Source organism: Fusarium keratoplasticum, chromosome 2, assembly GCF_025433545.1.
Source record: "Fusarium keratoplasticum isolate Fu6.1 chromosome 2, whole genome shotgun sequence".
NCBI classification, from domain to species: Eukaryota; Fungi; Ascomycota; class Sordariomycetes; order Hypocreales; family Nectriaceae; genus Fusarium; species Fusarium keratoplasticum.
In genome coordinates, this window is record NC_070530.1 from 70,741 (window position 1) to 87,606 (window position 16,866).

The 16,866-nt window shown below is 53.3% G+C and overlaps 2 protein-coding genes across 2 annotated transcripts; both read left to right on the forward strand.

Moving 5' to 3' along the window:
• Positions 1–3,787: 3,787 nt before the first annotated feature.
• On the forward strand, positions 3,788–8,996 carry NCS57_00193600 (uncharacterized protein; the record flags this gene model as incomplete). The annotated part of the gene is made up of 2 exons (XM_053051983.1): positions 3,788–8,866; positions 8,916–8,996. The coding sequence occupies 2 exons, from the start codon at positions 3,788–3,790 to the stop codon at positions 8,994–8,996; spliced, it is 5,160 nt and encodes a 1,719-aa protein (XP_052917229.1).
• Positions 8,997–16,275: 7,279 nt separating this feature from the next.
• On the forward strand, positions 16,276–16,733 carry NCS57_00193700 (Cytochrome c oxidase-assembly factor COX23, mitochondrial; the record flags this gene model as incomplete). The annotated part of the gene is made up of 4 exons (XM_053051984.1): positions 16,276–16,382; positions 16,440–16,547; positions 16,596–16,623; positions 16,695–16,733. The coding sequence occupies 4 exons, from the start codon at positions 16,276–16,278 to the stop codon at positions 16,731–16,733; spliced, it is 282 nt and encodes a 93-aa protein (XP_052917230.1).
• Between the last annotated feature and the right edge of the window lie 133 nt (positions 16,734–16,866).

A 16,866-nucleotide genomic window follows, 5' to 3' on the forward strand; every position in this document is an offset into this window, starting at 1 on the left:
GTTGGCCAAACAGCAAAAGCGGTGAATCCAACCGTTACACAAAGATGACATCTTGACAACCAACAAGCTGCAAGGAACACAACCAATCAGCCACATGACATTCTTTTTGAGCGAGCTGATGTAGATCATGCCGAGCAAGAACGGGTTCACGGGCGGAGGAATCCCGGCTTCCGGTCTTGAAAATGTATCACTGGAGGAGGGTTTACTCCGTACCGAGGAGGATTTGCCAAGGATTTGCCAAGGTAAGTGGTAGGTAGCAATGGTCAAGCCACGGGTGGTCACGTGCTTGGCCACACCATCTCGGTTACAACATCTCCAGCCAATCATGTACTTTCCAATCAAAGACTGGCTTCAAGCATCACCGTTGTTTTCATGTTGCCTAGAATCCTCTTGGAGGCTCAGTAACATTAAATGGGCAGATTAAAACAAAGAAATGAAATCACTGCTGAAAAAAATGGCGGCTCGGAGGGCTTGTGACCGAGATCCTGTCTTTACCCCCCTTGAATCCAAGGTTACACAACTTATAAGCGACAATACCGTCTTGCAGGAGATATAAGACTAGGTTTCTTAGGAAGAACATCTACCCATCATGTCCAACATGGGCGTCGAGCGCTTTGCAGCCAAAACTTGGCGATTCCATCATGGACTCTGTTTTCATTCCACTCTTTGAGAAAGACCCTCCCAATAAACCCCCTGAAAGAATCATTGCACCTATAGCTGGCGCAGCCTGCTTTGACAGGTATGAGTTTACAAAGCTAGAGATCAGATCATGGCCTTGTGTGTTGGACTGCCAAGTGTCATGCCGTCCTGGCGCCTCGCAATCTAAACTTGGACACCGTTTCAAAGAGCTGAGGCTGAAATTTCTTGGACGTCCCTTTGGGATTAGAGAGTTATCCGGAATAGTGCAAGCTACTAAGCTTGGCATAGGATGGATCTCAACGGAAGACGGCCCAGGATCGTGAATGACGTTTTTGGCCATTGGAACGTTAGAAAAGAATCTGACAAGAGAGAGAACCTGCTAGTAGGATTGCTGGTTCCCGCATTAGACTGAATATTTAGAGTTGCTGGGCTTGGACGTTGGGTCACAGGCATAATACTGTTGGTCCCTCCTCCTCGGTGCGTCATTGAATTCCAGTCCAAGAGCTGACATCAGGCCAACACTTTGGTGTAGCGAGGCAGAGAACAAGCGGCTTTACAAGCTGAAGAGGTCAAGACTGGTGTATGAAAGTAATGAACGACGGAAGAAACCGTCCAAGGTCCAACCTGGAGGTGGTGTGCACTCTTGACTACTCAACTTGAATAGGGCGTAAGAGGCTTGGGACCTGGTTGACGAATCAAGGTTGAAATTCACTCTACCGCTTAGCTCCTTTCATTCAGTCATAGGGGCTGCTTATGAACCATCGGCGTTTGAGAGACGTTACCTCCATCTTCAAGCTCGCTGTTCTTCTAGCTCTTCCGAGTTCAAAACGCTTCTACTTTGTGAGCTTATTAATAGAGCGCCCCAGCCGGTATTATTAGTTTAATATCAGTCTATTATACTTAATTGGCAAGCATGCAGCACTGGAAGATCTCAAGCTGCCCTATACACACTGGCTCATGGCTATACGATGAATAAGTAATGAGAAGAAAGCAAGACAATCGAATTGTTTCGAAACGATAACCTATGACGTAAGAATACTCATCCAAGGTTACACTAATATCACCTTCATTTACATCTCTTCATATTCGCGTGAACAGCGCTTCCGTTGTCTATGTGACGAGTGTTGCTATTTACCTGAACAGCGTGACGAGATATCACATTCTGGGTGATGATCTCCTGAGCCAAGATCTAGACGGGGCAGGAAAAAGATCGACGGGTCAATGGCGTACACACGTGGTGACGGTATGGTTGCACTCTCTCCCCCTTGCAGGACCCTATCGTAGTGTCTTCCGGCATCGACATCCGCCCGGTGTCTCATATTGAGAAATGACCTGTCACAGACCTCAATCTGTTGGATTCCATGCCATTGTGCCTGATCCTTATTGTAAAGAGAGACAAAACAAGTGTGGGGGGGAGCCGCTAAACCTTGCCAATAGCCGTTGCGGTGCGGGAATGTCACTCAAGATTGCGCGTGGCTTTGGGCGTTTTCGCAAAGGCACGGATCGTCCACGTTTATTCCCGTAAACGCTGCTCCGGGTGTCCTGTTGCGACGGCTTAAGCTCAGGAGATGAGACGACAGGGGTCCACGTGATCATGTCTCGGAATCTTGCTCTCAATATAGAGAAGCCACAAAGCCCAGCTTGGACGAGGCCGGCCAGGAGTAAAGCCACAGCAGAAGGAGTCGGCGAAAGCGCCAAGACGCAAATGACATCACAGTATATTAGAAGAATAGGGTAGTTGTCAGTGTTCCACACAATGGTCATGCACTTACAGAGGAGGAGCTGACCTGGAGGTTGGGTGGGCGAGAGGGTTGGCTGCAGGGCTGGTGAAAGGGCGGTCTGCTATGCCACAACGCAAGAGTCAACGGTTAATATGAATGTTGAGACCCAAATCTCAAACAATTTCGTTCGATCGGTGTGAGATCTGACAAGTTGGTTCCTTGACCGTGGCAAAGGAACATTGCAGCTTGCCCTCTCCACCAGGGCAGGGCAGTATAAGCAACCATAGGGTTATTCCTTTGATGCCTGTTTCCTGCTAGGTAAACTCGGTCAGCGTATATCAGACGAAAGTTCCAAACCGATACTCGGTGAGCTTGCCGGCCGGGTAACCGCTCCTTTGCTTGGCAAGCCAAACATGGCTGTGTGTCCTTGTCGATCATCACCTCTCGACATTGCAGCCGGACAGGAGGGAACCCAGATCAAGACCGGGCAGTGTTGCTGGGTTCAAAAATTTCAGCTCTTGGCAAACCTCTCTGCGCCTGTGTTACATCACCGCCATGTCAACAGCGGAAGCGTCCTCTACCGGACGCAACCATGACACCACAGCCGAGTGTAGTGTACCGTTTCCCGTCGAAAACGGTAGCTCGCCTAAACGATGACGCCAAGCCTGGGGAATGAGGCGTTCGCTAGTCGCAGGGGGTTTCTTGTTCCCGGGCCCCAAGACAGTCCCGTTTTAGGTCGATCTATGGTAGCCTATGTAGCAACAGCCTTCTCTGCGGATCACGGTTGTTCCCGGATCTTCGCACCTGTGCATTCCCCTGCAGCTCTCCACTCGGCCAACCATTCATCTCAACCTCCTCACCGGGCACTAAAGAATAGACGAAGGGTCGACGGTTTGTGGATAGGAGGGCCTCAAAGTTTGCGCCTTGCTCGGAAGCACGATGGATCCGGAAGCTAGCCTTCGATGCCGGGCATGTCTCTTGTTCAGGAGGCTCGCAATCTGATGCGGTGTTTGAGAAACCTTGTTCTGTCCGGGGCAAGTCAGCCTCCTTTCAGCCTGGCAGGGAATAACCAACAACTCAGACATACACGACCAACAGAGCTAGCGACACTGATGGCATCCTTCATGACAGGTCACAAATCAGCTTGGAGTCCACCCCAATTAGACTTCTTGGCTTGATTCCCTCGCAACCGGGAGTTTGGAGGCTGTCCCTGGAGTAATCAGTAGATGAATGGAATGACGACACATCCACCAGCCTGGATAGGACTCCTGGAAAACAGGAAAACTGAACGCTCACATATCGACTTCAGACGTCAAGCCCCGGTTTCAGAGATATATAGAGCTGGAGTGACCGCGCCTAGACTTTCAGATCATCATTCACCAAGGTCGATCAATGCCAACAACTCACCTCTCAATCGACAGCCCACCATGGCTCAGCACATGAGCTGGTCAGCCTTGCTGACAATAGCAGCTTTGGCTATTTCAGCCTCTGCATCTACCATCCCGCGCCAAAACCATCCTGACACACTCTTCTCCCGACAGGGACTCTATGGCGGTGGATGTCCCCTCCCTGATGTCTGCACCTGGGGAAGCTGCACCAATGTGACCATTGGGCTCGATCCAAGGGAGTGTGGAAAGTCGGACAATCCATGTGAACCCGGAGAGATTTGTGTTGCCGGGCAATGTTACCCCCTCGATCTTGGATCGAACGACGTGGACCACAAGAACTGCAGCAATTCCACCAGCTCCCAGCTTTGTCTGCCTGGTCAGTGGTGCAATAAAGGCAAATGCGATCCGATCCAGATCCTCGCTGATTCTCGTTACTGCGGAAATGGTCAAAAGCCTTGTCGTCCGGGATCGCTCTGTGTCAATGGCAGATGTCAGAAGATTGATATTGGATCTGACCCGTCTTCATGCGGACCCCTGAACAAGACCTGCGGCCCTGGAAACTGGTGCCTCGACGGCAGCTGCCAACCATTCGTTCTGGGAACAAATGTGCAAGCTTGCAACCAGAGTATCCAGTGCCCACTTGGCTCGTCATGTCAACAGGGTTGGTGCCGCCAAGTGTTCATCGGAACCGACCCCTTCAACTGCGGCGAGGGACTTGGCAAGAAGAACTGTACTTCTGGACAGCTCTGCGTCTCGGGAAGCTGCAAGTCTCTGAACTTTACCTCTGAAGCGGCTCAGAACAAGACTTGCGGATCTTCCAAAAAGCGTTGTGAGCCTGGTAACTTTTGCTGGAAGAACAAGTGTCTGCCTATTCACATCTCCGCCGACCTCTCACAGTGTGGCAGCGACGGAAAGCCATGCAATAGCAGTCAAGTGTGCGTATCCGGACGTTGTATCGGCAACTTGACGCACCCATGGGATATCCCGACGATTGGCTGTGGCAGCAGTGGTGCTGTTGGTCTTGGAGGCCCTGGTGGTCGCCTTCCTGGGCAGGGGGGAGCCGGACAACGGCAAGGGGGTGCTGGTGAGCAAGACGGCAGCAGCTCATCGGGTCAAGGCCAGGCCGGAGGTCAAGGAGATGGTAGCGGATCATCTGGTCAGGGCAACGGTGATGATGACTCGGGCAATCAGCAATCTGGAGGCCAGTCCAGTGGCAGTGGCTCGTCCGACTCCAGCCAAGGTGCAGGAGACAACGGTGGCTCTGATGGGAGTCAGTCTGGCGGTCAAGGTGGCGGCTCCTCAGCTCAGGGAACAGGCAATGATGGATCCGGGTCTGGACAACCTGGGGGCGGTCAAGGCGCTTCCGGCAACGGCGGCCAAGGCGGCAACGGAGATGCCACTGGGGGTCAGAGTGACCAGGGAGGTCAATCAGGCCCAGGTGGTGGTGCTTCAGGTGATGCCTCGGGAGGGCAATCTGGCCCAGGATCCCAGGGCGCCAGCTCGACTGGCTCAGGCAACAATTCTGGAAGTCAATCTGGCTCGTCTGGAGATGGTTCTGGTGGCGACAGCCAAAACGGCCCGGGAGGGTCTGGCTCAGACGGCAGCGGCTCTGATGGAGCCAACAACTCCTCAGACGGAGACAGAAATGCTGATGGGGGTAACTCCTCTGGCGGCAGTGGCAGCAATGATGGCAATGGCTTGCCTGACGGATCCTCCGACAATGGGAACCAATCTGGCCAGGGAGGGCCCGGCTCGAACGGATCTGGCTCGCAAGGAACTGGGTCTGGGGACAACAACGGCCAGTCTGCCAATAATGGAGGATCGGGGGGTGCCTCTTCTGGAGGGAGTGGCTCAGGAAGCAACTCTGACGGGAGTGGAGGCTCTGGCGACAGGGGAGACGGCTCTTCTGGATCTGGCTCAGGATCTGGTTCTGGGTCTGGGTCTGGTTCAGGGGATGGCGTTGCTCCGGATCAGAGTGGAGGAGCTCCAGGTGCCGGCTCTTCTGGAGATGACTCCTCCGGTGGCGGCTCTCCAGGTGATGGCTCTTCCGGATCTAATTCGGGAGGTGGTAATTCGTCTCCTGATCAGAGTGGGAGAGTTCAGGGCACCAGTTCTTCTGATGATGGCTCATCTGATGGGGGCTCTTCTGGAAATGGCTCTTCTGGAAATGGTTCTTCTGGAAATGGTTCTTCTGGAAGTGGCTCTTCTGGAGATGGATCAGGAGATGACGGTTCAGACCAGAGCGGGAGAGTTCAGGGCAGCGGCTCTTCAGGCGATGACTCTGGGGAAGATTCATCCTCAGGCAACGGTTCATCGGGCAACGGACCCGGAGGCTCATCATCATCAGGAGCCGGATCCGAGTCTGGAGGCAGCGGCTCAGGAGGAACGGAGAACCCGGACGGCAGCGACTCAAGCGGTGGTTCAAATGGCAGCTCAGGGAGTGGCTCGAATGGCGGTTCCAACGGAGGCTCGGGCGGAGGTTCAGGCGGCTCTAACGGCGCCTCCAACGGCGGGTCGGGCGGGAACTCAAATGGCAGCTCGGGCGGAGGCTCGAATGGAGGCTCGAATGGCGGTTCCAACGGTGGTTCCAGCGGAGGCTCAGGGGGAGGTTCGGGCGGCTCTAACGGAAGCTCTGGAGGCGGATCAAACCCTGGTGGCTCTGGGTCTGGAAATGGAAACACCGGCGGCACCGGCGGCACCGGCTCAGGGAATGGATCAAACAACGGGGGAGGAGCAAATCTTCCCTGCTCTGACGATTCCGAATGCTTGTCTCAAAGTTGCGTGGATGGCAACTGCCGCCCTGTTGGGGTGCAGGGTTTCGGTGGATGTGAGGGAGTCACGTGCGGCGCAGAGGAAATCTGCTATGATGGAAGCTGCCGCCGTTTGACAGACCCTACCAACTGTGCCGGAACGTCATGCCAGAGCGGCCAAGTATGCGTCGACACTCAGGGCTGCCTCCCAGGAAGCGCTCTCTGCGGGTCGTCTGTCTGCGGAAACGGAGAGAGATGCCAGGATCAAGTATGCGTGAGGTCGTTGGGCCCTGGAACTGATGACGGTGACAATGGGGACGACGGGGACAACGGTTCCAATGGCCCAACTACTGCCAACCCAGGTGGCAATACAGGTTCCGGAAACGGGAACCCTTCTGGAGGTTCAAGAACTTCCCAATCTTCGGGACAGACCAACAACTTGTCGGTAAGCGGTCAAGTGACAGCCTCTCCAACTTCAACACCGCCGGTTATCGCTTGTACCACCGATTCGGACTGTTTCGGAGGTTTTTGCAAGAACAACCGTTGCGAAAGTCCCCTATTGACGCCATGCATCGATGATTCCGACTGTGCAGCAGATGAGCGATGCCGTAGCAACCTCTGCTTCCCAGAAGACCCACGTACAGGTCCTTCGAATGGCAATGGACTCGGAACGACTGGAGCAGCAACCGGCCCGAGTTCATTGACCAGAGACACAGCCGTGGCGTCGGCTACACGAACCCAAGCAACATCGCAACAAAACAATCCATCTCGGACTACCAACCCGGCGGCGGCGGCCACGACATCTGGGGTGAGAGGCAATGTTGAAGGATTCGACAGCTGCGACGTCGATACAGACTGTCAAAGTTCAGAAGACACGTGCCTCCAAGGGCGCTGCGTTCCTGGTAGCGGTACTCCCTGCTCCATCAACTCTGATTGCTTGGAGGAGGAGATCTGCCGCGATTCCATATGCGTCATCGGAGTCAGATGTATCACGGATGAAGATTGCTCGGTAGAAGGGTTCACCGGGATCTGTGAAAACGGTGTTTGCTCTAATATCCGACCACAAGGGTGTTCTGAGGATATTGAATGCTTGGATGATGAGCTTTGCTTGGATAGCCTCTGCGTCCTCGTGGGACCTGTGGCGGCGTCTTCAACTGAAGACTCTGGTTCGGTAGGACCTGGTCAGTCAACAGCTGGCAATCCATCAGCCAACCCGTCAACCGGTAACCCCTCCAGCACGAATCCTTCGACGGGGGCGACACAAGGTGGCACCGGGTCTGCGGGTACGGGCGCAACCAACACTGGCTCAACAGCGGCCTCAGCTGGACAAACCGGAACTGGCACGGGCAACTCTCAAACGAATACCGGCAACTCTCAAGCAAATACCGACGACCCTGATGGCACCGCGACCGATACCGAGCCCAGTCCCACTACCACAGACGACGGCATAGTGCAAATCGGTTGCGTGACGGACTCCGATTGCTTGGCCTCCAGTGCATGCCCCCCTGGGCGCTGTGTGTGCATTCAGTCAACTTGTCAGCAAGTCACAAGCTTGACTTCTATTCCTGGGACCAGCGCAGGTCAAACTGGAGCGACCTCTGGTGGAGGCGGAACGGGGCAATCTCAAGGCCAATCTACCGACACCATAGCAAGTGGAACTGGATCGGGTGACAACCAGCCATCTACAACAAGTGACCTCCCTGTGGAGACAAACGACCTCGTCCCCTGCAGCGTGGATGCCGATTGCTTTGGGGTGACTGGAGGGCTTTGTGCACTTTCGATCTGTATCTGCTTGGATTTACTATGCCAGCCAGACCCCGGGGCTCTCGAACCGACTGCGGAGACAACCAACGCTGGAACTGGACCTGCCCCAGGAGGTGTTGATACCACATCTTCGGCAGTATCCCCTACTGACACGACTTCTCTGACACCTTGTTCCGTGGACAGCGATTGTATCGTCGACATCTCGCTTTGTGTTGTTGGGGGATTGAACGTGTGCGGCTGTATCAACACGGTATGTGTCCGGAGGACAGACCCTGGCAACACTGAAGACGGCGAGCCTGGTGCAACAACGTCTACTCTTGGGACAGTCGGGCCCGATACCATTACCGAAGATACACTCATTCCTACGAGTTTTATCACTCAGGTCACAACTGCAACCTCGGATGTGGTTGAACCTACAGATCCGGCATCACAGTTCCCATGCTCTACAGACTCTGACTGTCTACTAAACACTGATGTTCAGGCTTGTGTTTTGGGACTGTGCATTTGCGTCAACCTCTTATGCCAGGAGATGACGGCCCAGCCCACGGCATGCACGGCGGATTCTGACTGCTCGGGAGGTCAGGTCTGCGAATCCAACATATGCGTTGATCCGCCAGCACAGCAAGCTTGCACGGCAGATTCTGATTGCACAGGGGGCCAGATTTGTGGCTCGAACATCTGCACTGATCCGCCATCTCAATCTCCATGCACTACAGATGCTGACTGTCTGCTGAACACTGATGTTCAGGCTTGTACTCTGGGACTCTGCATTTGCGTCAATCTTTTGTGTCAAGAGGCGACCCAGCCCGCATCATGCACAACAGATTCCGATTGTACGGGAGGCCAGATCTGCGAATCAAGTGTTTGCGTTGATCCTCCAGCACAACAAGCATGCACGACAAATGGGGACTGCACGGGGGGCCAGATCTGCGACTCAAACGTCTGCGTTGATCCGCCATCGCAATCTCCATGCAGTACAGACTCTGACTGCTTATTGGATGTCAATCCAGCTTGTGCTCAGGGCCTCTGTATCTGTGTTAATCTTTTATGCCAGGAGGCGGCTCAGCCCACGGCATGTACTGCAGATTCTGATTGCACAGGAGGCCAGGTCTGCGAGTCAAGCATATGCGTCGACCCTCCGGCACAGCAAACATGCACGACAAATGCTGATTGCTCTGGAGGTCAGATATGCGAGTCGAACTTATGTGTTGACCCGCCTGCGCAACAGTCATGCACTACAAATGCTGACTGCTCCGGAGGTCAGATATGTGACTCGAATGTGTGCGTTGATCCTCCAGCACAGCAGTCATGCACGACAAACGCCGACTGCACGGGAGGACAAATCTGCGAATCAAATATTTGCGTCGACCCTCCGGCACAACAAGCATGTACTACAAATGCCGATTGTTCGGGAGGTCAGATCTGCGAGTCGAATCTATGCGTTGACCCTCCAGCCCAGCAGTCATGCACGACGGACTCTGATTGTACCGGCCAAGGAGAAACCTGCGTTAATGGGGAATGTACTGTTTCCACCGGGCCACAATGCAGCGTCGATGCCGATTGCTCGGGAGGTCAGATTTGCGAATCGGGTACATGCGTCGATCCTCCAGCACAATCATGCAACATCGATTCTGACTGTACCGGCCAAGGGGAAACATGCGTCAATGGAGTCTGCACCGTTTCCACTGGGCCACAGTGCAGCGTTGATGCTGATTGCTCAGGAGGTCAGATCTGCGAATCGAATACATGTGTCGATCCTCCATTGTGCGCTGTTGATTCCGACTGCACCAACCCAGGGGAAACATGCGTCAACGGGGTTTGCACTGTTTCTACCGGACCACAATGCAGCGTTGATGCTGATTGCTCAGGGGGCCAGATCTGCGAATCGAATACATGTGTCGATCCTCCATCATGCGCTGTTGATTCTGATTGTACCGGCCAAGGGGAAACCTGCGTCAACGGAGTCTGCAGTGTTCCTACACCAGGGCAGCAGTGTAACGTCGATGCTGACTGCTCGGGAGGTCAGATCTGCGAGTCAAGCCTCTGCGTCGATCCTCCAGCACCACAGTCATGTAACGTCGATTCTGACTGCAACAGTGGGGAAACCTGCGACAATGGGGTCTGCAGCACTCCTACACCGGGAGGGAACGACCCGTGTCTTGACGCAAATGACTGCGTTCTTTCAGTCAATCCTCTTTGCGTCCTTGGGCTGTGTATTTGTGTTGACGCGCTCTGTACACCGGACCCCAACGTCCAGACTTGCGAAACGAACGAACAATGCAGCGCTGGCGCACTATGCCAGCAAGGAGTATGTGTTGATCAGGTTAGTTGCACGGGAGCTGCGTCGTGTGTCGCACAACTCGATGTTTGCATTCTTCCAGGCTTGTGTGTCTGTGTCAATGGCGTTTGCGGTTTCGGAGGAAGTCCGCCGGCACCGGAGTGCACCGTTGATCAGGACTGCCCCTGTCTCATTCCCGGCGTCACATGTCGGTGCAATAGTGGACAGTGCCAAACCATTATTTAATATTTGCTCCAGGGTTAAGGCTTGGGGTAATAGGTGGAGGGTTTACGAGCTTGTCACTCCCTTGCCTGCTTTCTTTTATTTTCTGAGCCAGGGGGGCGTACTTTGAAGTCGAGATTGGTTTAATACTTAATATTCTTTTCTGCATTTCAAATTGATATTATTTTCAACTGAGCGCGGCCTGCGTTGACGTCTTTTGGGTTCTGGCCTCATTGTGAAGCATCGGTGTGATTAGATTGTTGAAGCGAATATCAGGTAGGGTCTTAACAGGCACATCGGGGCAGAGCGAAAAATACCTACGTAAATTCACGGCGGAGATAAAATCTATGGTGTTCCATGAAGGCCAGCTCTTCTCTTCCCATACTACTTGATACCTATTGACTGGCAGTCCGTTCTTCTCTGTTGACGGTTTTCCTCGGCAGGGTGACAATCACGTGCCTTGTGCAGGAGCGTCCGCCACGATGCAATGCCCCATAGGTACCCTAGAGCCAGAAATGTCCAGACAGTTTCCAGGTTGAGGAAGCTGTGGCGAGATTACGGCCTCAATTGATAAATGGAATGCTTGACATGTTGTGATGAATGGGAAAGATAAAAAAAAGTGACAAAATTTGGCTGCAAAGGGGCAAGAGGACGCTGAGATTAGTATGTGTAGCCATCAGTAGGAGAGAAAGAGCCCGGTGAAACTGGATGTTCCTCATCGTCTCGCATCTGACTGTTAATCACAGGGGAGAAGAGATCAAATCAAAAGTAGAGCATCATATTTAACATCAAAGTCCACGTTGCACGCTGTCCAATTGTCTTACATGATCCCAGACAAGGTTCGGTACCACTCCACCAGGCGTGAGACTTCCGGGATCACGATGGACCCTGGAGACGCGGGAACTAACCTGGCACGCCCCGGCTGTCTCACAACGGTCGAACCCCAGTTCACGTTATAAATTCAAGCCCCAGAGGGTTTCTACAGCAGCCGCGAAGGCCAGTTCTCTGAGTTATGTCAAGCCTTGCTTCGTGCATTTCTTCCCGAGGTCTGTCGCCCCCCAGGGGATTTGCGCTGTAGAATGCTTGACCAATTTCGTGGCCGCCGTGGTGCCTCGCGCGCGTGCCGCTGCTCGGCAAGCACAGCTGTGGACGACGCGACCCTGTTGGGCGCGTGGCCCGTGGCCGCTGAAAATCGCTAGGCAACCCCACCCCACCTTGGCGCGGGAGCGTCAAACGGCCAGCCGCCGCCGCAGCGGCAGTCGACTCTCGTCGGTAGTCTCATTTCGCCAACGGTCAAGCAGGACTGCGAGGCATTGAATGCGAGGTCACAAAGGCAATGGAAGGAGAAATAAATGTAATTCCATGACTGTTTGCTACACGCTACTTAATTAAATCTACCATGCGCCCTTGCCAGCTCTGACAATTCCAACTGCCATCTATGATGCCCTCATCACCTTTGACGTGCGACGTAGGCGAGGCAACCCCAGTCGATGGGCGGGCGGTGAGGCTTGGCAGATCAGCCAGATCCACGAGGCGTGCGTCGGCAATCGCCCGCGGAAATAAATGCGCTCGCCTGATTTTCCAAAAATGGGTGGGGCGCGCACAAAAAAAAGACGCGTCCTCCAAAAACGCGTCCAAAAAATGCGCGCCCCACCCAAAAAAATGCCGGCGCCCCTGCGCCCGTTTTTGTTAAATCGGGCGCTCGCGCGCATGGGCCAGCGGTTCCTGCAGATCAGCTGTCAGATCAGCCAGGACCCACTCACACCTATTTCATCCCCTCCTCTCTTCCCCTCCTCCTCCTCTTCTTCCCCTCATCATCATCCAGCAGCCTCAACATCCTGGCTCTTCAACAACCTCTTCTTCTCTTCTCTCTTCAAACAAACAAACAACCATCTCCTCAATGATCTCTTTTCTTCTTCAAACAACAAAGGCATCTGCACCTGCCTTCCTCCCAAAACAACTCCCACTCTCTGCCTCCATCTTCGCCTCCACCTCCACCACCACCACCACATGACGCGCCCCTCATCTTCTGCGCTTCTGTCGAGGCAGAGATGATCACTTCAGACAAACAAACCCGTAAGCTCTCACTCTTGCACAGGCCTGACTCATCGCGAACTTACCTTTTGGCCTCTTTTCCAGTACCCGACTTTTGATCACACTACGCTCAACATGTCTCCAATCACTTGACGTTTGGCATTTGATGGCAGGCTCCCATTCAAGTATGAACGCGCCTTGGCTGCTCTTTTTGTCACGCTGACCTTCTCTAGCCTCGCGACACTTGTCGCTTCCTCCAAAAAACAACAACAAACAACAACACACATCTTCCACACGTCCTCTTCACGTCCTCCACACGCCTGCCATCATTGTGAGTCCACCAGTTGACCTGCATGCTAATTGTGTCGATAGAAGCCCGGGGAGCTGCTTGGGTCAGTAAGCATGGAGGCGGTAATTCGTTCCCTATCTTGGCTGGCCTAAACTGCGTGTGCGATTGGCCTCTATATAGCGTGGTAAGGCCTCACTACATGCAGAACCTCCTCAAAGCAGTTCTTTGGTCATGGCTTCGGTCGACACATGCAGCAGCTGCAGCAGTCTCAGGTGGGCGATGGCAAACCAGCTGATTCCCTGCCCCAAGAGAGTGAGTTTTCCCTTTTCTGACCTTAATACCAATTGCTGACAAGCCTGAGAACCCATAAACAATCATAGCGACAGCTCCTATCTGCCTGCCTACCTACCTACCTACCGATCGACCGAAAACTCACGACCGATCGAAACACACCCGATTGCGAAAACACCGATCGAACACACACTCACACACACACACCACCGATCGCGGGCTAGCTGCACTTCAAGACTTGGGGCGGGGAAGATGAACTTTGGTCTCTGTACAATTTGTAAAGGATTTGGAACTGGGAAATGATTTGGTTTATGGATACTTGTACATGGGTTGGAAATTGTTTGTATGGGTCTTTAAAATGAAGCATCATGGCTGGGGATTATCTGAGTTGAATACCTACAAGGTCATCATCAATCACATCACATGGGATACGTCCCTTCCCTCACAGTTAGTTTGTTCTTCATGCTTGTCTTTGTCGCTCATCGTATTTTGAATTGTTCTGCGTGCCTAATGAAAAGGCGGGAAGTTTCCTTCTCGTGATCGAGTTGTCGGGGCAGCCCCTCAGATGCAGGTCGGTCACCCTCGCCCACCATCAACGCGTATGCGTACTGCCTTCAAGGACATGCTTCACTGGGAATTGATTGTTACCGCAAACCGACAAAGGAAAAGCGGCAACAAAGGGCTCAGTTTGACCTGAGGCGCCTTGCGATAATCTCGCATGTGCTTGCGCACTTCATTGCTGTTTGCTTGCGCCTAACCTGGCCGCGTGCTGACTTGTTTGCCAGAAACCGACAAACTCTGAAGATGGCGACGTCTCCAGAGGAGTCCCATTCAAGCATGCCACAAAGTTCTTGCCGCAGGGCGCTGGTGGGACACGCTGTGTGCGGGCTTTCAAGGTTCATTGGGGTCTCGTCTTCCATCGCAGTCTTGGGCTCTATGCTCGTGGTCTATACTGGCTGCTTCATCCCCCTCATGGCAAATCGATTGACCAAAGTCACTGCAAGAGATCACTGGAGGATGATATCGCTGCACCTTTCTAACCTGAGTCTAGACATGAGCCTCGCACTATAGACCGTACGACACGCCTGAAGCAGTCAACTCGCCCTACGTGTGATGGATCCCATATCTGCGAAATGACAACCTATCGGAAAGCATCATCCAAGGTAAGTTGTCCATCCTTGCGACATCGGCGACGAGAAAGCTCAGTCAGCATCAAGTGACTACGCTCCACATGCTCCGAGGTAGGTACCAAGAAGAGACTCGTTGTTTTGCCCGGCTGTCGTTACGTTTGATTGCTAAATGGGTAGATGAAGATGGCATCTGGAAGCCGACTCAGCCAGTGTTTCTCATCGATCGATCGACGTATCTTCTAATGGCTGTAAGACGGCAAAGGCCTCCTCTCTTTGATTGACAAGGCCGTGGTGACAGGAGGCCCGAGGCGCTGAGCCATTGCGTCGAGAATTGACGAAAGAAGCAAAGCATCGGAATACTTGGCGAGATCTGACTGAGAAGAAATGTGCCTGTACACGGTCTTCAGGAGATGGCCTTTCTGCTAGACTTGGCGCTGCCCGGATCAAGAGGGCGACGAACAAGGAGCTTTCGCATCCATGCCAGTCGATATCCACGCTGCCACAGCCCAGAAGACAGCAGTTATTCCAGAACGGCGATAGCCGTTGTTCACTACCTATACCAAATCTAAAGTAGCGCTCCATGTCGAATAGCCTATACTGCTGACCCGAGTTTCACTGACAGCCCGTCACGGCGATTCTTGTCTATTCACTTCCCCCGAGACCTCCCGGAACTAAAGTTCGCCTCCCTTGTCATTCTTCGATGCCTTGATCTTGGCTTTTCCTTTGATCTATGATTGCTCATTCTATCCCATCGGCCCCTTTCGTTGGCTACCTCCGGACAGGCACTCGGACACAACACCATTCAACACTCTCGAGGACGCAAGTGGGCTGCTTCTCCTGGATCAGCCTCAGCTAGGCATTTTTGAGCCTCTGGTTTGTGTACTGCCAGTCTTGAACCGCACGAGAAGAGTGTCGATGTAAGCGCGAGATTCTCGAATCCTGGAGGTGTCAAGTCACGGCGGGCTCTGCTCCAGGGAAATGGAGGGGGGCTTTGGACATCATATCGTCCTTAAGTTGAAAATAAAACTCAAGGGGACCTTTAACCTTTTGTTCTTCCGGAGATTTCTGTTCTCCATTAGCCTCCCTTGGGACACTTGTGGTTTAACGGATGTGCCGCCCCAGCCAAACTCTCCACCTGACAATGTCTTCAACCCGGGTCGGCCCACAAAGGACCTTGAAACCAGAAGTTGGGCAAAACTCTAGACCCTACCGACGGGCTGGCTCATTACCCCAGCCATAACCTCATTTCGGGGGTTGCTTGGTATTGCCCGAGGCTAGCAAGAAATGCCTGTCGGAGGCAGTCAACTGTCTCGGTAGGAACCCAAGGATCAATACCTAGGTACTGTTTCTACCTACATGTATAGTCTAAATATGGATACCTCTTCCTTAATGTCTAACTTACCGCACCCACATGGCTCGGGCCAACAATATGGTGGACGATTCTCGTACGGCGCCGGGGACTTGAATGGGCGAATGTCGAGTGCCACTCACGACTCAATTCATCCACACGGACTGAAATCTAGCCATTTAAACTTAAATTGCCCTAGTCATATGGGAGACACAGGTTGACATTAAAAATAGATGTAACATTGTGGGAATGATGCTCTCGGCAGTTTGGCACAGGGTATCTTGGTGTAAGCCTAGTGTCAATGGTCAGGATTAGCACCATCATCAGAAGATTGGCACCGCTGATCCACCCCCACTATTCACTCTGACGGTCGAGCAGCCGCGACATCCCAGCTCCATCGTCTCCAAAAAACGTCATCGCCATGTCCTCAACACCGCAAGACACCAAACAAGAGGCCTCCGAGGCTCCCAAGCCGACCGAGGCCGGATCGGATGCCTGGAGCGACGATAAGCGCCGCAAGTTTGAGACGTGAGCGACCGCCGTGCGCTGCCACCCGACGAGAGCCGGCCAGCTGAACGTGGATAGGAAATCGAAGAGCGAGTACTACGACCCGTGCCAGGAGGCTGCGCAGAGGAGTTATCGGTGCTTGTTCAGGAACGGAGGGGATAAGTCAATGTGTGGAGAGTACTTCCAGTATGTCGAATCGTGGTTGGGAGGATCAATGAGCTGACGGCTTTACAGGGCGTATCGCGACTGCAAGCAAGCATGGGTACGTCGGAGTCAATTGACGCCGAGGGATCGGTGATATCGAGCTTGAATGACGACTGACGTTTGCCGCAGACTGATAAACGGAGGAAGGAGGGCGGCGGCTGGTTCTAGGACGATCGACTCGAGACGAGACGGATACGTGCTAAACGATCGAATACTCGACCCCGAGAACTGTATTATACGGAAGCAAACACCACCAACATTGTACGATATTGATATATGGCGGATAGATTGAATTCAGGCT